We start from the raw sequence: 24,595 nt of genomic DNA, 5'->3' as shown, positions 1-24,595 counted from the left end.
TATTTCAGTCTTGTGAAGAAAAAAAAATATATCATGACAAATATATAAGCATACGATTTTTCTTTGAACCACTTAAAACATCATATCAAATCAACTGCTTTGATGGTACAGACTTCAAATGGTGAGGTTTTAAAGATTATGAGAAAAAAGTATTTCATTTTCTTCTCACCTGCTGGCTCTCAAAGGTCCAGGTGCTGTCGGGTAAAGACGCATCCAGGACACTGATCACCTCCTTAAAGTCTGTGGTGCTGCTGGGTTTAATCAGAGTGAAATCGCTGTACTCTGACATTGGAGACATACAGGACCTGAAGGACTGACTCTGAGACAGCATGTCTCCTCCCAGGACCTCCACGTACTTTATAGGTCCATCAGTGTTGAGCTGAATTTGCAGGTTTCTGTTTGGGTTCTTGTAATCATCAGAGTCAGTCCGTCTCATGCAGCACGTACTGCTGCTCCTGCTGTTCCTGATGCATTTAACCGCTAAGATGAGGAAAGTGACCAGAGACAGCACGGACACCGAGGCCAGAGAGAGAATCAAATAAAGGGTGATTCTCCCAGTTTTCTTGCTGGGCTCGGCCGCTTTATGTCGGAGGTCTGAGATGGGCTCATGGAGGCCGTCCTCCAGTATGATGGACACCGTGACTGTGGAGGACTGGATCGGTTCCCCGTCGTCCTTGATCTCTATAAGCAGCCTCTGAGAGGAGTCGTCCTGCTCGGACACAGCGCGTTTAGTCCTCACCTCCCCTGTGTACAGATTGACAGTGAAGAGAGAGGCGTCTGTGGCCTCCGCCAGTCTGTAGGAGATCCAGGCGTTATGGCCCGAGTCAGCGTCCACGGCCGTCACCTTGGTAACCAGGTGACCCGCTTTCGCGGAGCGAGGCATCCTCTGATGAGAGAGGGAGCCCATGGCAGCGGAGGAGGGGTAAATAACAGCGGGGGCATTGTCGTTCTGGTCCAGGATAAAAACATGGACAGTGGTGTTGCTGCTGAGAGACGGAGAGCCCTGATCCTTTGCCTGGACCTGAATCTGAAACACCTTCAGTTTCTCATAGTCAAACGAGTGCATGCTGTAGATGCTGCCGTTATCTGAGTTAATGTAAACATACGATGAGACAGAAACGTCCTGCACTTTAGAGTCCAGTATAGAGTAAGAGACCTTTGCGTTTTCACCAAAATCCAGGTCAGATGCTGATATTGAGTACAGGATAGAGCCTGGCACTCCATTCTCTTTTAAATACACATTATAATTTCGTTGAGTGAATACAGGAGGGTTGTCATTAACATCAGTGACAGTGACAGGTATGATTTTCTTACTGGACAGAGGAGGAGAGCCTGAATCAGTGGCTGTAATTTCTATATTATATTCCGAGACTTTTTCTCGGTCTAAAGGACCGCTGGTAACCAGTGCGTAATTATGGGAAAAAGAAGGTTTCAGGGCAAATTGAGAGGTTTTAGGGAGCTGTAATCTTACTTTACCATTATCACCAGAGTCAAGATCTCTTGCACTGATTAATGCCACGACTGTTCCATTTGGGGAGTCTTCTCGCACCGGCTTAGGATGAGAGGTAAGCATAATTTCTGGCGCGTTGTCATTGACGTCTATAACTTCCACATGAACAGTACAATGCCCCTCCATTCTCGGAGTGCCTTTATCTTTCGCACTTATGTCTAATTCATAATTTGCATTTGCTTCGAAATCTAACTTTCCTTTAAGAAATATGGTTCCAGATATATGATCGATAATGAAAATAGACATCATTGCATCTGATGTGTGTGCTCCAAACGAATATTCAATCTCACCGTTTTGGCCATCATCCATGTCTGTCGCTTTTGTTTGTACTATTAACGCACCTTCTACAGCATTTTCACTAACAGATACTTTATATGACGTTTTTTCGAAAGCGGGAACATTATCGTTATTGTCAAGAACACTAATAGTTATCTGTGCAGTCCCAGATCTTACCGGGCTTCCTCCATCCAGAGCGGTCAAAAGAAGCTTGTGAACAGCCTTCTTTTCTCTGTCTAAAACTTTTGCTAAAATCAATTCAGGGACCTTCCTTCCACCAGCAACCTCTTTCACTCTAATACTAAAACATTCGTCTTTACTAAGAGTATATGACTTCAGGGAATTACTGCCAACATCCGGATCTATTGCGCTTTCTAGTGGAAAATGAACCCCCACAACTGTCGATTCTGCAATTTCCAATGTAATTTCATTCGATGGAAATTTCGGTGCATTATCATTAATGTCTTGAATATCGACTTCAACTCGAAAAAGTTGTAGCGGGTCTTCAATTACAACCTGCAGAGGTAACACACAGCTGGCGCTTTGTCCACACAAAGCCTCTCTGTCTATTCTGTCATTCACCACGAGCTCGCCCTTCCCCGCATCCACGCTGAAATACTGCTCACCAGCCTCGGAGGCGACGCGCAGCTTACGGTCAAAAATTTCAGATACTCCTAAACCCAGATCTTTGGCAAGATTTCCTACCACAGAGCCCTGTTTTAGTTCCTCTGTGATGCTGTAACGAGTTTGTCCGTCTATTGTACTCCACAAGAGAAAGAAATGATGCCACCAAAGAGCCAGCCATCTCCAGTCTCGACATCCCTTTCTCTTTGTCATCCTTGGTCCGTTATAAAAGATTAATTCCAATTGACATAATGCACTGAAAAATTCGTAAATCCATCATCGCAGGTATGATTCCCATAGAACCATTCCCACTTATTATTGAGGACACATATAAAACCGTAACATTATAAAAAATGAGCGCATTACTCCTTCAGTCCTCTGCCTCTCTTCATTGTAAGTGTTCGAGTACCGAGAATGAATGGGGGCAGGGACTAGATTGCTTTGTACAGTTCTGAATCCTATTGGTGCGCATCATCCACCTCTGTCATCCAATAAGAAGGAACCCGATCGACACTCTTCATGTCACAGCATCTGTCCTCTCTCTCTCTGTGGATTCACTTTGATCACAGGCAATAATCACGAATTACTGGACTTGACAGAATGTAAAGCAAGCATGCGATATCATCAATGAATGAATAACTGGATGAATGACTGGATGTAAGAATGAAAAAACAAAGCCAGTCTTATAAACTTAATATAAGAATAACATTTTCCCTCACAATAACCTAATTAATTAATCCCATAAAATAATTTAGAGAAAGACATTTATTCGATAGACATCCCATTTAACTGCATTCTTTTTTTTTTTAAACAGAGCTTGCGTTCCAGTAAGAGTCGCTGTCCACCTTCGTGGTGCTGAACTATTTGGAAGTGCCTTTGTGCACTGTTCCAGGTTTATTGAAAGACTTTAACAACGAATAATAGATGGGAATAAAAATTTAATTATGGAAACCTTAAAATATATTGTTATCTGCTCGCTTGCGTTTTGTTATCTATATTTGTGCTCAAAAGAACTCTGAGCCTACATCTAACATTGCCAGTAGATTGAAAAAGAAAATCACCGTTGCTTTTCTACTATTCCATTATCAATTAATCCAGTCAACGATATTCAGTGGAAGATGTGTAATTAATGGGCATCCCATTTAACTGCATGTCTGTACCACATGTGCCACGTGTAAAATGTATTTGTGTTTCAAACAGGGCATGCATTCCAATAAGCGTCGAACAATTTGGAAGAGCTTTTGTGCACTGTTAAGGGTTTATTGAAAGAGTTTACTCTAACCACGAATATTAGATTTGCATTATCCATATTCTGTTCAAAAGAACTCATAGCCTACATCTAATGTTGCTAGTAGACTGAAAAAACAAATCACCGTTGGTTTTCTACAATATTTGGTACAGTCTATAAGTTTACAAGAAGCTATTTACTCATTCAAAACTTAACTTAAATTCAGTGATATTTCAAATTTTTACTTATCACATCTTTTAATACTCTATGCTCACCTGCTGGCTCTCAAAGGTCCAGGTGCTGTCGGGTAAAGAAGCATCCAGAACACTGATCACCTCCTTAAAGTCTGTGGTGCTGCTGGGTTTAATCAGAGTGAAATCGCTGTACTCTGACATTGGAGACATACAGGACCTGAAGGACTGACTCTGAGACAGCATGTCTCCTCCCAGGACCTCCACGTATTTTATAGGTCCATCAGTGTTGAGCTGAATTTGCAGGTTTCTGTTGGGGTTCTTGTAATCATCAGAGTCAGTCCGTCTCATGCAGCACGTGCTGCTGCTCCTGCTGTTCCTGATGCATTTAACCGCTAAGATGAGGAAAGTGACCAGAGACAGCACGGACACCGAGGCCAGAGAGAGAATCAAATAAAGGGTGATTCTCCCAGTTTTCTTGCTGGGCTCGGCCGCTTTATGTCGGAGGTCTGAGATGGGCTCATGGAGGCCGTCCTCCAGTATGATGGACACCGTGACTGTGGAGGACTGGATCGGTTCCCCGTCGTCCTTGATCTCTATAAGCAGCCTCTGAGAGGAGTCGTCCTGCTCGGACACAGCGCGTTTAGTCCTCACCTCCCCTGTGTACAGATTGACGGTGAAGAGAGAGGCGTCTGTGGCCTCCGCCAGTCTGTAGGAGATCCAGGCGTTATGGCCCGAGTCAGCGTCCACGGCTGTCACCTTGGTAACCAGGTGACCCGCTTTCGCGGAGCGAGGCATCCTCTGATGAGAGAGGGAGCCCATGGCAGCGGAGGAGGGGTAAATAACAGCGGGGGCATTGTCGTTCTGGTCCAGGATAAAAACATGGACAGTGGCGTTGCTGCTGAGAGACGGAGAGCCCTGATCCTTTGCCTGGACCTGAATCTGAAACACCTTCAGTTTCTCATAGTCGAACGAGTGCATGCTGTAGATGCTCCCGTTATCTGAGTTAATGTAAACATACGATGAGACAGAAACATCCTGCACTTTAGAGTCCAGTATAGAGTAAGAGACCTTTGCGTTTTCACCGGCATCAGGATCAGTTGCGGACACAGAGCACAAAATTTTCCCAGGAGGATGGTTTTCTTTTACATAAATGAGATAAGAGGGCTTGGAGAAAATTGGTGGGTTGTCATTTACATCTGACAATTCAACGAGTATTATTTTTTCACTTGTTAATGCGGGGTTTCCTGAGTCAGAAGCACTTATTTTAACTCTATATTGGGCGTTTTTTTCACGGTCAAGTCGCCCATTTGTCACTAATGAATAATGGTTAGAAACGGAAGGGTTTAACTTAAAGGGAGATTTGGGGGATAAGGTCAGTAAAACTTTGCCATTGTCACCAGAATCTGGGTCTTTTGCACTTATTAATGCAATAACTGTCCCTACTGCAGAGTCTTCTGGAACAGGCGATGTTAAAGATGTAACAATGATTTCAGGATTATTGTCGTTAATGTCAAGTATTTTAATTTCGATCCCACAGTGCCCATCCATCTGAGGATTTCCTTTGTCTTTGGCAGTAATATCAAATCTATGTAAAGAGTTTGTTTCATGGTCTAAATTTCCTCTAACAACTATAGTTCCAGTAGAAGATTCAATGGCAAATAACGATAAAATCAAATCCGATGTTTGTTCTGCAAAAAAATATTCGATTTCTCCATTTACTCCTTCGTCTGCATCCGTGGCCTTAACGTGCAGTATTTCAGTCCCGGGTGTTGCTTTCTCACTAACATTAGTCTCATACACTTGTTTTTCAAACTGGGGCGCATTGTCATTGATGTCAAGTACTATAACTGTAATTTCAGATGTCCCTGAACGCACCGGATCTCCACCATCTACAGCGGTGAGGATGAGATTATGTACAGGCATCTTTTCTCGATCAAGAGGTTTTTCAAGCACTAATTCAGGGATCTTCCTTCCGTCCTTGTGATTTTTAACAGTCAGTTTGAAATTGTCGTTTTTGGTTAGCATGTAAGAACGCACAGAATTAACGCCGACATCGGGATCCTGCGCACTTTCTAAAGGAAATCGAGCACCTGGATTTACCAGCTCTGCAATTTTTACCACCTTTTCTTTTGTAAGAAAACTAGGAGAATTATCATTGGTGTCCTGTATTTCAATTTCGACTCTGTGCAGCTGTAGAGGGTTATCAATAACTAGTTCCAGAGGCAATAAACACGATGGTTTTTGCCCACACATTTCCTCCCTATCTATTCTATCGGTGACCACCAGTTCTCCCTTCCCCAAGTCCACACTAAAATACTGCTTACCAGCTTCCGAGGTTAACCGCAATTTACGCCTATGCAGTTCAGACACAACCAAACCCAAATCTTTGGCTATATTTCCTACCACAGAGCCCTGTTTCAGTTCTTCTGGTATGCTGTAGCGAGTCTGTCCGTCTATTGTAGTCCATAAAAGAAAGAAATGATGCCACCACAAAAACACCTGCCATGTCGGTAATCTGTTCCACATCATTTCACGTTCAGTATATCCCATATCTTTTCACTCCAGTCCCAACTTTTCGACCGATTAAGTATAGAAGGTTTATAATCCAAGGTAGATGCGTCCTCAGACATAACAGTGAAAGTCATGCTTTGTGTCTGGATATGCATCCTCCCCCTCCAGTGCAGAACATTGTAACGGTTAAGAGGGTGATGCTACTCGGTGAGACGGAGTAGATCTCTTTGTACAGCTCGGGATTTCATTGGTGGGAGCAGTACAGCTATTTCCACCAATCATGGCATCACTGAACATCTTCAAAGGAGTGACGCAAAAGCAAGAGCCACAAAAAAATAATCGAATTTCCCATTATTAAACACATTATCAAACATCGTTAGTTACTATGAATGAAACCGTATATCCAGCATCTGCAGTCATCTTTACAATGTTTTTTGGGGGCTATAAATATAATTCTACATAATCCAGTGATTATATTTCTATCTTTTTATGCTATTATTAATAGCTGATAGATGAATATGTATAGCGTCATCGGAGCTACTCAGTGAGTGATCACTTCAAAATTATTAATATAATGATTTGCATTAATCCATTGATACATGTATCTTACTCTTGTTAATCATCTTGCCTGTATGTACCTGCCTGCATGCACTAGCTTTTGTGGCAGACAAGGCTCTTCGTTGCCTTCCTGTGGCCAGAGCAAGCTAGTGCAGCCTGCAGACAGTAACTCACGCCTCAGAGAAATAATTCTGACGGCAGCCAACGTAAAATACCCGTATGGAGGTCGGTAGAGCAAGTGCGAGGGGAGGAGAGCGTTGATGACGTGGGAAGCCGCTCTCTCTCTCTCTCTGTCTCACCATATGAACACAGCCTGATCCTCTCTCTCTCACACACACTAATAGAGAGCGAGCATCATGCTACACTCATACTACACTTAAAACTATTCACAAATAATTTTAGAGATTTTTATAGACATCCCTATCTATGTGCGCCATCCCTTTACTGAAAATAGCCATTATGCGCTTAAAATACAACCCTCAATATTAAATATTGTACAAAACTTAACAAAAACTGCAAACACATCAATTAAAAATACCTACAGATACGAAAAACAAGAAAGAGTAAAGCTGTAGTATTGGAAGTAGTCGTGTTCTCTAATAAGAAGTGGGCGACAGAGGGAGATGTAGAGAGTCAGTGTGAGAGAGAAGGAGGAGGGGGAGCTCTTTGGAGCTATTTTCAGCACCACCAGTGTGGACAGCGCCACACAGGCGGCCAACTGCTGCTGCTGCATGCTGCTGAAGAGACAGCCAGCTTACAAGGCTCCCACTGAAGACGGGCCTGGAAAATAAAACCTCAGCCTACTCGATATTTTTTTCAGCTGTACACAAAAATACACAGGACTAGACTGCGTCACAAGCACAACCCATGAAATTTTACTGCTGTAAACACACATGTAGATAATGTGTGTTTACAGCACACATTATCTACATGTGTGTGTGTTTTTTGGCTAACTGTTATTTGGCATTGATGTTATCTGATACTTGTCACTTAGTATCAATATTTTAAGTCATTTTAACCTGTAATTTGTATCTTTGTACAGCACTTTGGCTAACACTACTGTCGTAATAAAATGTCCTATATAAATAAATAAATGTAAACATAAACATAAAAGGTGAAAGAACAGTAAAATAAAAAGCTTAAAATGTATGGTTAGATGTTTATTTAAAAAATATCTGGCCACATAAAGTATTAAATGTTATATTAATATTATGGTATTTAGTCATGGGGCAAAACCAAGGCTCGGAGACATAAGATAACTTAAAAATTCTGAAACCAGTTCTTGTTCAACAAAAGTTAAATTATTGTGGTTGGTATTAAGCTGCTAGTAAATTCAAGTTATTGAATCAAATCTGCAAGGACATTTATTAAAAGTGAAATTGTGATTTACACAACTGGAAGCAAAGTTCTGCAAATGAAATCACTCTTAAAAATCCCCATATTCCATGTGTTCACTGTCCAGCACACAGTACACAGCTAATGCTGATCAATGGATCAGTTTCTACATCACACACAGGATGGAAAGCTGGATACTCTCCTATATAGTCACTATATAAATATGGAAATATTACCTCAGGTTTCATTAAATAATACCAGTGAAAGACTAATGACAGTAGTAGTATACCTACTACTATGAATCTACATTGACTAACTGTAGCTTAATGAAATAAAGTTCAAGTTTTCAATTCCATTTATTTTACGTTAGTTTCCAAAGTTTCTCCTTTCAGTTTATTGTTTACTGATTTAAGCTTAAGATTTAAGCTTAGTTCTCAGTAGCTTCATTCTTACTTTTAGTCTTCTGAAGTATAATAATATGGAGGGCATTTAACAGAGGTATGATTTAAGCTATTCAGAACAACTATTACAAATATAATACAACACTTTTTGAAGGTAGTTGACTCACTGGCATGTAGATGTACAAAGTCTTAAAAAAGCACATGCATCTCGGACTGTAATGACAAATTTCAACAAAAACAAAAACTTAACAAAAAGAAAAACACTGACATCTGCTCAGTTGTTTTATTTCAGAAGTGTAGTTTTTATTTTTATTTGAGAACTTAAATGTTTTTAATGCAAAGTTTTTTTTTGTTTAGTTGGAGTTCACTATAATATGTAATTTTCAATAGTAGTTTCAGATGTACATATATGAACATTTCTTTACACTTTTAAAAAGTAAAAATCACCAAATGTGAATAATATACATCTGTGGAATCTTCCAAGGCACTTCTCCTTATGTCAAAACATGATACTGTATGTTTTTATACTTATTGCAGAACTTCTCTATACTTAGAGTTGCAGACACATTCTATTAAAGCCCAGTATATTCAGGTTTCTGAGACCATTTTCCATTTTTAAATAATCACTCTTAAAACACCATATTATTTTTATTCATCCTTTGTTAATCAGGATTACATTAACTAGATTATTAATAAATGCAGATATTTGCTGCTGAATTGTTTTTACTCATGCCATCAACTGCAGATTTGACAACAAAGAAGACTTGAACATGATTAATATTTAGAAATCATGACTAAAATCCTTTACATGTTGTATTGATCAGTGCATTGTTCTGACATTTAGAGATATGTGAGTATATTATTAATTCATGCCCCTCTGATAGATCATGTGACCCCACATGAAAAAAATAATGCTTTTTAATGCATTAAGTCATGTAAATACCATTACTGTAAAGCAGCACCTTTAATTATTTGTAGGCAGGTGTTGTGACAACTTTATAGTCCTTTTGGCGGGAACAGTTTGTGACCCTGTGGCATATTTCTCTTACTTTGGACCCTCTTCTATATCAGAAGAGAGGCAAGCCTGCGTTCTATAACCTCCTAAGACCCGAACTCTTTCATGGGATGCAATTTTAATTTCTCTTCGCTATTTGGGCTGATTGGGACCTGATGAATGTAAAGACAAAGAATTACCAGATATTTTTTTTTACCTGATTTTTGTTTCTAGGAAAAATTAGATCCACATATGAGGATATTCGTATGAAATTTCGATCGAACAGCAGCAATATAATGTCCTCATAAGTGAATATCAGACCCTTGTGGAGCAAAATTGAGTATTTTGGTCTAAATAACCCAAAATGTGTTGTCCAAATATGTGGACGCCAGGTCCTAGGAGGATAAGGCAGGCTTGATAAAAGCCATACCTATCTGTGTAATGCAACATAAACAGGACACCTCATGAAATAAAATCCAATACACCCACTCCAGGCGCTGAATCAGCAGAACAGTTTATTGATCTTTATTTTGATATCTCCTAACTAAGTTTGAGTGAATTTCTGGTAATAGAATACTGAAAACAAGCTAGTGATAATTGATCATTCTAAACAGACAGACATTGCCATCATTAGTAGGTTATTGTCCTATTACTTGAGCTATACTTCATCATTTGGATTGCAATATCCTATTTAATCACTATGATGCAATGGTTTCTTATTTATATAGTGGTTGATGGTCCAGAGTATCAATCCAGTAACTAAAGTTCTTGGTACTGGACAGCATAATCCGTGCACCTTCATTCTGGCATGAGATCTGTAGCAGCTGGTCTTCCCTGCTAATACATTCCTTAAACCAAATTAACTTGTTTACAGTGAGAGATACTGAGCTTACACAAATATCCTATTTAAATGTAAAACACTTTGAGGCCTTTAAAATCTATAACGGAGCTGATGGCTTACTAATCTATAGTGAGATCTTAAATTATGAGCGCATTAATGTAATTAAGTGTTTGCCCCCAGTCAACAATCAAATTATGTTTTATTGATAACCTACTTAAGCAATAAACCAGTCACACCGTCACACGTGCTCAGATGTCACAAAAGCCACATCCATGGATGCCTGATTGAATCAGTGGAGGTAAATGTTTTGTGAGGTATGCAAAGAGATGTGTTGCTTGTAAAAACCCCCAAAAACAAACAAACAAAGAATGATTATCTGCTTATGTGGTGTTTGGACACTGCAGCAAAATAAGTTATTGTTCCATTTTGTGTTTAAAGTCTGTTTTTGTATGTGATTGAAAAGATGTGCCTGTGTGAGTGCATCAGTACTCTGTCCTGCTTGTTTAATCAGAATAATTTGCACTGATGTATGTCTTTGATGGCAATAGTGTACAAGAAGAATAAAAAATATTTCTTACCTTATTTGGTGAGTCATGATTTGACAGGATTGAGGTAGGAAACAGGAACAGCGCAGCGCAATGAGTGGAAAGAAAACATGAAAGAGAAAAACAAGAGAGACAAGATATCAGTTAGACTGGTGTCTTTATCCAGAGTTTGGCTGTGGGGAGAACGGTAACCAGCATACTTACCATTACAAAAAAAAACAAAAAAAACAAAAAAACCCAAAAAAAACAGGGTGAAAAGATTGTGTGGTGAGTCATAAAGTACTAATCGTACTAACTAACTAACTATAAACTGGTGTTATAATGATGTGCAGTGAATAACAGTGTAATAACTATTTATTCAGATAGACTGTGTTATCTGCTCTGTGTGTGCACAAACTATTAAATTTCTACACGGGAAGTAATGATATGATTAAATGCTCATCACAATGTACTGTACCAAACATCAAAAGACAGAAAAAAGAAAACAAATACAAAGCATGATACAAGTTTTCCTCATACCATCTTAAAAATGTATAAAAATAAGTGCCGTATTTTCAAACAGTATTAAGCATTAAGGAGGCTGTAACCTTAAATGATAAAAGACTGGAACATGGTATCAATATAATACTCAGAGTCTGAAGTATGTATTAATAAAAAGATCCAATGTGAGTATGAAAGTGAAGGAGAGAGAAGGGATATTCACAGATACAATCTTAAAGTATATATATATTGTTAGTTTAACAAAAATCAAAACCAAAACAGATGATACTATTGTAAAAAACAGAAAATAAATCAGGTGATATAACATAAAAATAATCTCTGTTAGATATGTAATAACAGTAAACAGACCATTGTCACAGCAGTTTTAGCTAAAATATCCATTTTGATCAGTATTCATGAAACAATTTACAGGTAAAACAATCAGCTAACCTCTTTCAACAGAAGCACATACATGCTTGGATACTACAACAACCATTTTAGCCCAAATAGGAACACCAGTGTGATCATTACTGAGGGATAATAGGTCAAAGGAATCAAATCACATCACTGCACTGGTGGAAAAACTGCCACTACCCCCATAACAACAGCAGAGGGCCTCAAGGCGATGGCGAGCTAAATCCATGCCATATTAATGAGATTCTTTGCACTGTGCCCCATGTTTGTCACATCTGACATGTGTGATGAGTATCTTAGCGGGGGAGCTCTGAGCTTCTAAGACAAAGCAAAGCATAAACTGCTTTTCATTACACTGGGATTATACATTAAACTGTACATTATATAACCTTGCCATTTATGCATATGAACACATTTCAGGAAGTAATACATGATCAGTGTTGCTTAGAAACACAAAACAGCTCAGCCAGTGCACAAAGAAATGACAAAAGGACACCAAAATGCTGTTGTTCCTTTTAAAAAGCCATACAAAAAAAAATAAAATAGAAATCAGGTCATTCAGTGGGTCATTCACAGTTGAATTACAGTCATCAGAGACAACATTTTGCTGAAACGGGTTGTGAGAAAACACACAGGGTAGCACAGATTAGAAAAAATATCACAAACAGCCATGACAGCCCAATCTCCCTCCCCTTTCTCCATCATTAGCCACCCAAGGTCTGAGGATGCTGCACCTATTTTCCCATAACAGGGGTGTTTCCTTTCCTCATTCTAGCCACAAATCTAAAAAGCCAGTAAGTACCAGAGGGTACATCTGCTGCTGAACCCCTGTGGCATCATAAAAAATGGTACAGTCCTGCCCGTGAGTCAGCTTGTTGCTATGGTAACACATCCCACCTCCTTTACTTGCATCCCACCCTGCTTCCTGCAGCCTAACAGGGATAGCAAAAAAAGGAGCTAGAAAAAACAATATGGAGGATGAATAGCCAGCAGAAGAGGAGATGGGAAATGATGCTCTCACACACGTGCACATTCACACTCATAACATGTTCAGATAAAGCAGACATTTATAGACTGCTGGGTACAAACAAATCTCTTGGCAATTGGCAGAAAAGTGGGACAAAAGAGATTTTTCTTCTTGTCACAAACATAGCAGCCAAACACAGAGATGAAAAAACACCCAATGGTTTGTTATTCCTTTTTATAGACTGGACAAAATGTCCTACATTGAGCAATCTTCCTCTCCCTTTCTCTGTGTGTCTTTTTTCCTCTCTCTGCAGCAGAGTGGTGCAGCTGGAGAGGGGGAGGGGAGGGATGCAGAAAACGAGATCAGGAGGAAAATGAAAGAGTGCTGTAGACAGAATAACTGATAAAGAGTGGCGTCCAGCTACAATTTCACACCACTTTAACTTAAGTTAATAATTAAATTTGAATGGTTAAAATAAATATATGTACACTTTATGTGTGCTTGCTTTTTAATATATTTTCTCAAATTTCTTACCCATATACTGCAAATTTTAAAGGTGTATACTTCCATTAAGCAATAAATGAACTCTCTCACAGGGACAGAACACACTGGGTTTTTTTTAGCATTATTTTTGAGAGATCTGTAGCTTTTATCTTTTCCCTGTTAGTATCATGTTCAATATATTACACTGTCTGCCCAAAGGATATTATGACATACTTATAAGTCCCCAATATCTCAGCTATCTGGCCAATACTGTAAAAGAAATACAACAGGGGACTTAAATATATACATCCTCATCTTCAAAGACAACACACAATGTGTTGATAGTCCCCAGAGGCATAAACATGAGCACACAGCTGCTCACCAGACAGCCTGGCAAGGAAGTCAGGACACATAGAAACAGCTTAGATCTGTGGGAACCAAGAGCTTCTGCATGTGATTAAAGTTTTGTGGCTAGTAGGAAGTTTAACAAAGTAATAACCAAGGGTTTGTGTAGGTTTGAAGGTTCTAAAATGGCTGATGGCAGCTTCAAGGGAGGGTTCTTAAAAAGGAGAAGGATAAAAGAACATACGGATTTAGTAAATGGTATAAAACTCATTGAATGATTTAAGTGGTTGCAAAGACATTTCTGTGAGCTTTGACCCCTAAGGAGACAAAAGAATTTATGGCACTCAGTAAAAAATGCCACCAGCATAAACAGGAAAGACATAATGGAGTAAAGACAGTTAAAAACAGGTAAAGCAGACACAGATGTAGGCGTATAATAATGGCAGACTGCTTCCAGAGGGTATGTGGGTTAACACAATTAACCTCATGGTTTGAGATTTTTGAACTTGGATTTTTATATGCACAAACCCTGACCTCAAGATATAAGTATATATAAATAACAATATATATTTAAAACAAAACAGACTATAGACACCAGACAATAAAGATCCACAACTTTCATTCAAAAGTGGAGAACATGAAACAAACAGAACTGCTGAAGGATTATCTTTAATTACGTTATGCCAATAGTAAGTCACCACTCATGCAATAACCAGAATATTAAAAAAAAAAGCACTATGAACCTTACATCTAAAGTGAAGTCTAATTTTCACCAAATGTGGAGAAAAGAAAAGTCAGTTATTATTTTTCTCATGACAGGCGCTGCAATAATAACAGGGTTATTTGTGCCAAAACAGCACAGAACTATCATATTTAAAAAAAAAAAAACTTACATAGGATCATGTGGAAAGAAGAAAATCCACTCAGTTGCTATGTAATGCTCACAAGATACTGAATAATTAATTACAGATTAATTAGATTTCAATATAATTTAGTTCAGTTGTCCTGTGTAACTGCATTTGTTGTTCAGTCAGATTCAGCCTCTAGTTGTTTGTTATACAACATTTATCTCTAGCTTTATGGTTTTGCTGGTTTTCTACTTATTTTTTCTACATACTTCAGTCTCTCTGTCTGTGTTACTTACAGTGCACTTAAATGTAGCCTGACATAATAGTTTCAGTTTTCTATTTTCACCTTTTTACAGCAGACAAAGAGGGCTGCAGACCAAAATGGCTGCTGTGCTTCACAAACACAAATGCTGCACAGAGGATGATGAGACTGTGCTGGTTACCACGTGCTTCTTCCCTTCCCCCTCCTGCCTCTCTCTTTCTCTCCATCTCCTCTCAACTTCCTTAGGATAAATTGTGACTGTTCCCTTTACACCTACAGTACATTTTAAACAGTTAAACCCCAAAACACTGTATCATTCTTTGACCATATTTATTGAATTGAATGAACTAACTTTGTTATATTCAAGAGGAATTCCACACTGGCTTTTGTATTGCAATCACAACTGCTGCTGTAACATGTGCAGCCCAAAACCCACGCCTGTAAACTGTTATGAAGGGAACTAGGTCACTGAAAAGTAGTCCACTGCATGGTTGTGTTTTTCGCAGTGAGAGCAATCTGTAGCAAAGCTTTAGCAGGGATGAAGCCCTGAATAATTTTTATTCTACTATGGCAAGATAGTAAGAAGACTATCTCTGATAGTCATACAGCACATTATAACTCCTCTTTGCATTTTTCAGAGTAAGAGGTCTCAACATGGAAAGCACATTGTTATGTGTTTCGTCAGCACATAACATCAAGTTTCACTGCAAGATGAGGCAAACATTTGCCAGCACTACTATATGACAAATTTAACAAATAATTAATATGATAAAGAAACAATGAAAACAAGATGGAAATACTAATTCAATAAGATGACTGTAGTGTCATAAAGCAAAGACAAAAGTACACCCTTTGTACCGAGCATGAATCAGCATAAGAGAATGTGCAGTAACAAAAAATACTGATTCATTTTCAAAATAACTGAAAAGTATCTGTTAGGCTTGTAGACTATACCAGTCAAGAAAAAAAAGAAAAGAAAAAAAAATCCACCGTTAAGCATGTCTAAATAGTAAGTTGTGGTGGGAACTAATGAACTAATTTATTCAGTATAGTTTTAAATTCACATTTTCTGAACCATCCTATTGCATTTTTTAATTTTTATACCCCTGAACAACTGTCTATAATCTTAACTTAGATAGATACCTGCAGACTACTTTTGGAACAGTAAGGACTGAAACTGAGTAGACTTGATGATATAAATACATTATGAGATAATAAAAATAATGACTGATCAGTGACTTAACTAATGTGTGTGTGTGTGTGTGTGTGTGTGTGTGTGTGTGTGTGTGTGTGTGTGTGTGTGTGTGTGTGTGTGTGTGTGTGTGTGTGTGTGTGTGTGTGTGTGTGTGTGAATATAGATTTTCAGGAATTTATGACCTCACCTCCGTGGGTATATTCTCTGACTCGGTTTTATGCCTTTGAACTGTCCTGGTAGCACTTTGGTCAATACTCATAGTGCTTTGGCTGAAGGGTCGGGAGTTCTTCACATCACTCATTCGAGAGTCAGTAGTACCATAGACCTCATAACTGAACCCCTGCTTCAGCGTACCGGTGCCGCTTACGTCTGCGTAAAGGGGAGGATAATATGGAATAACAGGAAGATTCCCGCTGGATTTATAAAACAACCTCTCGCGTCTCCACCTGTAGATTCTGACTGATATAATAACCACTAAACACGTGATGAAGAGGAAGGAAACTACAGCCAGAGCCAAGACTAAGTAAAAAGTCAGGTTGTCATTGTACTCCTTGTCGTGCGTCAACTCAGTGAACTCCGACAGCACTTCAGGGAAGCTGTCCGCCACCGCCACGTTAACAATGACTGTAGCAGAACGAGAGGGCTGCCCGTTGTCCTCCACTATAACAGTCAGTCTTTGCTTTACAGCATCTTTATCAGTGACTTGGCGGATAGTTCTGATTTCTCCATTCTGTAAGCCCACTTCAAACAGCGCCCTGTCTGTGGCTTTCTGCAGTTTATAGGAGAGCCAGGCATTCTGTCCAGAGTCCACATCAACAGCCACCACTTTAGTCACCAGATAGCCCACATCTGCTGAACGAGGCACCATTTCAGCCACCAGAGAGCCACCTGTCTGGACTGGGTACAGAACCTGAGGGGGGTTGTCGTTTTGGTCCTGGATCATTATTTTCACAGTCACGTTGCTGCTGAGTGGAGGAGAGCCTCCATCTTGCGCTTTTACGCGAATATGGAACTCTTTTGTTTGCTCATAGTCGAAGGAGCGCACAGCAACTATCTCCCCCCGCTCTACATTCACTGAAAAATAAGCAGAAGCTGACATCCCATTCAGCTGACTATCCTCAAGAAAATACGAAATGCGCGCATTGCTTCCATAGTCCATGTCGCTGGCTTTGACGGTGAGGAGTGACATACCAGGTGAATTATTTTCATTGACGAAAGCGGTCAAAAACTGTTGCGGGAACGTTGGTGCGTGGTCATTTACGTCCGATATTCTTAAATTAATACTCTTGTTTGTGGAAAAAGGCGGGGAACCCTCATCTACTGCTGTAATAGTTATATTATATTCTGGTACTGTTTCACGATCCAAAATATCGTCAGATATCAGACTATAGAAATTAGGTGCGGAGGACTTGATTTTGAAAGGCAAATCTTGGCTAATATAACACCTAACATGACTATTTTTACCCGAGTCCAAATCTTTAATATTGATCATTGCTATGACGGTATTTAGAGGGGAATCTTCTGGTATTGCATTGGAGAGGGAAATGATGCTAATTATAGGGGCATTATCATTTAGGTCGGTCACTTCAATTAGCACCTTGCTTGTGTCTGTAAGGCCCCCTTTGTCCGTGGCTTCAATGTTTATTTCATAATGTTTAGCTTTTTCATAATCTAAAACACCAGTTACACTTATTTCTCCGCTGTGGGGGTCTATAATAAACAGGGAAGATGCACTGCTGGTATGCTGTGAGAACGAAAATGTTATCTCTTCATTTGTTCCCTTATCATTATCAGAGGCACTGACTCTTAAAATAACGGCGCCCTTCGGTGCGTTTTCAGGAACGGTAACCCTGTAAACGGACTGGCTGAATACTGGCGCATTGTCGTTAGCATCCAGAACAATGACGTTTATTTTGACTGAACCCGATTTCTGAGGATTACCTCCATCAAATGCTGTCAGAGTTAATTTATGCTCTTCTTGTTTTTCTCTATCAAGCGATGTGTGAAGAACCATTTCAATATATTTTGTACCATCGGGAAGAGATACAACGTTCAGTTTGAAATTATCTGAAGGGTTGAGTTTGTACGTTTGAATGGTGTTCATTGCTACATCAGGGTCACTGGCACTCTCTAAGGAATAACGAGCCCCCGGTGAGGCAGATTCAATAACCTGGAAATTGTATTCCTTCTTGGAAAAATACGGAGCGTTGTCATTGATATCTAAAATCTCTACATCGATTCTGTGTAGCTCCATTGGATTTTCAAGGATTATTTGGAAATGAAGAGAGCACGGAGACACTTGCTTGCATAATTCTTCCCTGTCTATCCTTTTAGCCACTACTAAAGTCCCTTTTTCTGAATTCAGACCAATGTACTCACTGTCGTCCTCGGTAAATATCCTAGCACGCCCAGATTTCAATCGCTTAATATCCAAACCTAGATCTTGAATTATATTCCCGACAACAGAGCCCGTCGCCATCTCCTCTGGTATAGAATAACGGACCTGACCGACAGCCATTTCTGCGACGCAGATGCAGACAAGCAGCGGCAACAATGAAACAATTTTCTTTTCGGCGAAATAACAAAAAACACCCATAGTGACGAAATTGTTCACAATATCTGAATGAGGAAAAGAGAAAAAAAACACGGTGGGAAAACGGACCAAATATTTGGTCACAAGTTAACAACTGAGTACGGGGAGTGTGGTTTGTCAGTCTAGCTCCGAATAAAGCAACAGAATGGCGAGGGAGGACCTCGACTAGAAAAAAAGCTCTGATTTTACTGATACTACCCAACAGCGGCACTTAGGGACATAAAAGGGAAATGCAGAAATAGGAGAAATAGCAGGATAGATAGATAGATAGATAGATAGATAGATAGATAGATAGATAGATAGATAGATAGATAGATAGATAGATAGATAGATAGATAGATAGATAGATAGATAGATAGATAGATAGACGGATGTTGTGTCTCTGTCCAAGGTACTGGACATTATATAAAGTATTGTAATAATAATTCTAACCTCCAGAGGAGAGTCTGGTTCATCCAGGAGGCTCTTTTCACTCTGTATCCGCTGCATCGTTCCTGTAGAACTGGGGTCCATTATCAGCACGTTCTGACTACCAGCTCTGCCGAACTTACAGTCACTCTTTCTGGAGTCAGTCGTCCTGCACACCTCGTAATTGTACACATGTGGCAGAGTCCCTGTCCCCAAAGTGTCTGAGTAACGTGGTGGATAATATGGAATGACAGGGAGGTTGGAGTGATACAGGATGCGAGACTGTCTCCACCTGTAGATTTTGACTGATATAATAACCACTAAACACGTGATGAAGAGGAAGGAAACTACAGCCAGAGCCAAGACTAAGTAAAAAGTCAGGTTGTCATTGTACTCCTTGTCGTGTGTCAACTCAGTGAACTCCGACAGCACTTCAGGGAAGCTGTCCGCCACCGCCACGTTAACAACGACTGTAGCTGAACGAGAGGGCTGCCCGTTGTCCTCCACTATAACAGTCAGTCTTTGTTTGACAGCATCTTTATCAGTGACTTGGCGGATAGTTCTGATTTCTCCATTCTGTAAGCCCACTTCAAACAGCGCCCTGTCTGTGGCTTTCTGCAGTTTATAGGAGAGCCAGGCATTCTGTCCAGAGTCCACATCAACAGCCACCACTTTAGTCACCAGATAGCCCACATCTGCTGAACGAGGCACCATTTCAGCCACCAGAGAGCCACCAGTCTGGACTGGGTACAGAACCTGAGGGGGGTTGTCGTTCTGGTCCCGGATCATTACTTTCACAGTCACGTTGCTGCTGAGTGGAGGAGAGCCTCCATCCTGCGCTCTTACGCGGAAGTGGAAATCTTTGATCTGCTCGTAGTCAAAAGAGCGCACTGCATGGATGACTCCACTATCAGCACTAACGGACACATATGAGGAGACTGGCACTCCGTTAACGGAGGAGTCCTCCAGTATGTAAGAAACACGGGCATTCTGGTTCCAGTCAGCGTCTGTGGCTTTGACTGTGAATATAGAGAGACCTGGTGTGTTGTTTTCTACAATGTAGGCCTCATATGAGCTCCTCTCAAAGACAGGTGCGTTATCATTAACGTCTGAGATCTGTAAGGTGAGAGTGACGCTGCTGGAGAGGGAGGGCACTCCCTCATCAGAGCAGGTCACGGTGATGTTATACTCAGAGGCTCTCTCTCTGTCTAAATCACTGTCTGTCATCAAACTATAGAAATCACTGGTTGTAGACTTCATCACAAAAGGAATATTTTCATTCATTGTGCACTGGACCTTTCCATTTTCACCTGAATCTGCATCCTTAGCATGAATCATTGTGACCGTAGTACCGGGCTTTGCGTCTTCTGTTATTACATTCGATTTAGACATGATATGAATATCAGGTTTATTGTCATTCATATCAATCACGTCAATCTTCACTTTACACGAGTCAACTAGTCCTCCGTCATCACTTGCACGAATGTTTATCTGAAATGTTCGAGCTTTTTCATAGTCAACATTTCCTATAAGCCGAATTTCACCACTTTCACCGTTTACTTCAAATAAACCACGGGCATTGTCTAATATACTGGAAATTGAATAAGTTATTCTACCGTTAGACCCATGATCCGCATCTGTTGCTGTAACTCTCATTACAGTAGTTCCGACTGCCAAATTTTCTCTTATCGAAGCTTCATAAATTGACTGCGTAAAGACGGGAGCATTGTCATTTACGTCTAAAACAGTGATTAGAATCTGCATTGTTCCTGTCATCTGCGGCTCTCCCCCATCCAGCGCCGTCAGTATCAGAGACAAGTGTTCATGTTTTTCTCTGTCAAGAGGTTTGTCTAAGATCATTTCAACGTTATTCGTTCCATCTGCCTGATCATGCAATTTAACCACAAAATTCCCTGACGGTTCAAGTTTATAGGTTTGCAGTCCATTTAAGCCTACATCAGGGTCGACGGCACGATCTAAAATGAATTTAGCCCCACGGACGGCGGATTCGCTAATTTTAAATTTGACGTCATTCTTTTCAAAGGACGGCGGGTTATCGTTAATATCTGTTATCTCAACTGTCACACTGTAAAATTCCATTGGATTTTCTAGTATAATTTGAAAATGCAAAGCGCAAGGCGTTGTTTGCCCACAGAGCGCCTCTCTGTCGATCCTATTCTTGATGAGGAGGACTCCTCTACCGTTATTCAGCTCAAAATATTCATCGGTGTCTGGAGAAAAAATACGAGCTTTACCCGATTTTAATCGTCTAACATCTAAGCCGAAATCTTTTGCCATGTTTCCAACTAGAGAGCCTTTCGACATTTCTTCAGGAATCGAGTAGCTGACCTGTCCGAGTACCAAGCTGAGAGAGAGGACCGAGAAAAACAACAGTACTTGCCCTCCCATTGTTCCCTCTGAAGATATCCCGATGACAAGCAGGTATGGATGCGATTGATTTTTAATTCCAAATGAAGAGGTTAAAGCTGATTTTCAATCATATTCCCAAAACATAAAAGAGACACGACGTCCTGTGTCCAGTAAACTGTAGACAATGAGGGTTGCTTCTCCCTCTTTCTCTCTCTAAAATAAAGGCATGATGGGAGGTACAAGAGTCGCCGTTAAAATAGAAACGGACTGGGCAACAGCGGCACTTTGAGTTCATGAACTATCATTGCATTTTAAATGTTCAAAATGAAATAACATACATATACTAAACATGAAAACTAAACATTTACTATATGGGAAACATTCGAAGAGTTTACGGTTCAAAAATTTTACTCAAAGTAATACAGATATCTGAATTACAAGATTGTGTGACGTGAATTCCTCGAGCTGTATTGATTGCATGAAATAATCAGTTAAATTATGAACTGTAAGTTACTTTTACTATGAAAAAAAAGATCATGTCGCTATCCGAGGTGCTGAAAATAAGATGACAAGCATTAATTCCTTGATATTAATTTTGAACGGTTGGGAAATTCTAACCTCCAGAGGAGAGTCTGGTTCATCCAGGATGCTCTTTTCACTCTGTATCCGCTGCATCGTTCCTGTAGAACTGGGGTCCATTATCAGCACGTTCTGACTACCAGCTCTGCCGAACTTACAGTCACTCTTTCTGGAGTCAGTCGTCCTGCACACCTCGTAATTGTACACATGTGGCAGAGTCCCTGTCCCCAAAGTGTCTGAGTAACGTGGTGGATAATATGGAATGACAGGCAGGTTGGAGTGATACAGGATGCGAGACTGTTTCCACCTGTAGATTTTGACTGATATAATAACCACTAAACACGTGATGAAGAGGAAGGAAACTACAGCCAGAGCCAAGACTAAGTAAAAAGTCAGGTTGTCATTGTACTCCTTGTCGTGGGTCAACTCAGTGAACTCCGACAGCACTTCAGGGAAGCTGTCCGCCACCGCCACGTTAACGATGACTGTAGCTGAACGAGAGGGCTGCCCGTTGTCCTCCACTATAACAGTCAGTCTTTGCTTGACAACATCTTTATCAGTGACTTGGCGGATAGTTCTGATTTCTCCATTCTGTAAGCCCACTTCAAACAGCGCCCTGTCTGTGGCTTTCTGCAGTTTATAGGAGAGCCAGGCATTCTGTCCAGAGTCCACATCAACAGCCACCACTTTAGTCACCAGATAGCCCACATCTGCTGAACGAGGAACCATTTCAGCCACCAGAGAGCCACCAGTCTGGACTGGGTACAGAACCTGAGGGGGGTTGTCGTTCTGGTCTTGGATCATTATTTTCACAGTCACGTTGCTGCTGAGTGGAGGAGAGCCTCCATCCTGTGCTCTTACGCGGAAGTGGAAGTCTTTGATTTGCTCGTAGTCAAAAGAGCGCACTGCATGGATGACTCCACTATCAGCACTAACGGACACATACGAGGAGACTGGCACTCCGTTAACGGAGGAGTCTTCCAGTATGTAAGAAACACGGGCGTTCTGGTTCCAGTCAGCGTCTGTGGCTTTGACTGTGAAAATAGAGAGACCTGGTGTGTTGTTTTCTACAATGTAGGCCTCATATGAGCTCCTCTCAAAGAGAGGTGCGTTATCATTAACGTCTGAGATCTGTAAGGTGAGAGTGACGCTGCTGGAGAGGGAGGGCACTCCCTCATCAGAGCAGGTCACAGTGATGTTATACTCAGAGGCTCTCTCTCTGTCTAAATCACTGTCTGTCATCAAACTATAGAATTTTTCTGAAACTGACTTCAATATGAAACTATTACTGTCATTGATGTCGCATTGCACTTTTCCATTTTCAGATGAATCTGCATCTTCTACATTTATCATTGTTACAACGGTGTTAGGCTTCGCATCTTCTGATATAACATTTGATTTAGACATGATATGAATGTCGGGGCGGTTGTCATTCGTGTCTATTACATCAGCTATTAATTTGCATGAACCACTTAAACCTCCGTCATCACTCGCTCGAATATTAATCTGAAAAGTTCTGGTTTTCTCATAGTCAACCTTTCCAATCAAAGTGACCTCACCACTTCTTTTATTGATTTCAAAAATACCATAGGCATGATCTAGCATAGCTGAAATTGAATAAGTTATTCTGCCATTAGACCCGTCATCTGCATCAGTTGCAGTAACTGTCCCTACAACAGTTCCGACTGGTGCATTTTCCTTTATAAATGCTTTATAAACGGGCTGTGTAAAAACGGGAGCATTGTCATTAGCGTCTAAAACATTAATGTGAATCTGCATCGTTCCAGTCATCCGCGGCTCGCCACCATCCACCGCCGTCAGAACCAAACGTAGGTGTTCATTTCTCTCTCTGTCCAGCGGTGCATTCAGAACCATCTCCACGTTTTTACTACCCTGTCCCTGATTATTTATTTTCAGAGAAAATATATCACTTGGTTTAAGAGCATATGCTTTTAAACTATTTTCGCCCACATCAAGATCGGTCGCCCGATCTAAAACGAATGCTGTGCCACTCAGCGCAGATTCGCTTATATTAAATTGTGCCTCGTTAGTGATGAAAGTCGGAGGATTGTCATTTATATCTGTGATTTCAACAGTGACACTATAAAATTCCATCGGATTTTCTAATAAAATCTGAAAATGTAAAGCGCAAGGCGTCATTTGTCCACACAGCGCCTCCCTGTCTATCCTTTCTTTAAGTAGGAGAATTCCCCTTTCGCTGTTTAGCTCGATGTAAGCTGTGTTGTCTCGAGTAAAAACCCGAGCCCTGCCGGATTTCAGTCTTTGGATGTCTAAACCTAAATCCTGAGCTATGTTACCAACGAAAGAGCCTTTCGCCATTTCCTCAGGAATAGAGTAGCTGACCTGTCCGACAGCTGCACTGAGGGAGAGGACCGAAATGAACAATAGTACTTGCCGTCTCGCTGTTATTCCTGCCATCATCAAAATATCCATATGTAAACCCTTTGTCCCGATTCACGTTAACTGAACAGAAATCCGTAACAGAAAGCCCAAGGTTTATGTATCTGCGTTCGGTTACATTCCCACAAACGGTTTTTTATTGAATCTCTCCGCTGTGCTTCTCGACAAAATAGAAGGAGATGATGGGAGGTACTACTACATATCAGCGACGAA

The 24,595-nt window shown here is 40.4% G+C and overlaps 1 protein-coding gene and 1 pseudogene across 43 annotated transcripts in view; both read right to left on the bottom strand.

Annotated features, from left to right (window-relative positions):
- LOC146677678 (protocadherin gamma-C5-like) overlaps positions 1 to 24,595 on the bottom strand; it is a 285,476-nt gene that overhangs the window by 39,896 nt on the left and 220,985 nt on the right. For 2 of the 43 annotated variants that reach the window (XM_085424880.1, XM_085425096.1), the window contains exon 1: positions 22,001 to 24,415. The exons of 36 other annotated variants lie outside the window; for them this stretch is intronic. In XM_085424880.1, the coding sequence (XP_085281006.1) occupies positions 22,001 to 24,415 (2,415 nt within the window). Of the gene's footprint in view, positions 1 to 169; positions 2,841 to 16,198; positions 18,821 to 19,036; positions 21,963 to 22,000; positions 24,416 to 24,595 lie in introns of those variants that run through there. 5 more of the 43 variants (XM_085424991.1, XM_085425151.1, XM_085424898.1 and 2 more) reach the window with 5 other exon arrangements.
- Positions 3,844 to 6,793, bottom strand: LOC146677709 (protocadherin gamma-C5 pseudogene; annotated as a pseudogene).

Source organism: Rhamphochromis longiceps, linkage group LG2 (genome assembly GCF_057381845.1).
Source record: "Rhamphochromis longiceps isolate RC_006_pf linkage group LG2, R_longiceps_female_GT1.1, whole genome shotgun sequence".
NCBI classification, from domain to species: domain Eukaryota; kingdom Metazoa; phylum Chordata; class Actinopteri; order Cichliformes; family Cichlidae; genus Rhamphochromis; species Rhamphochromis longiceps.
The sequence above is the reverse complement of the archived record's forward strand: the minus strand, read 5'-3'. Positions and strand labels throughout refer to the sequence as shown.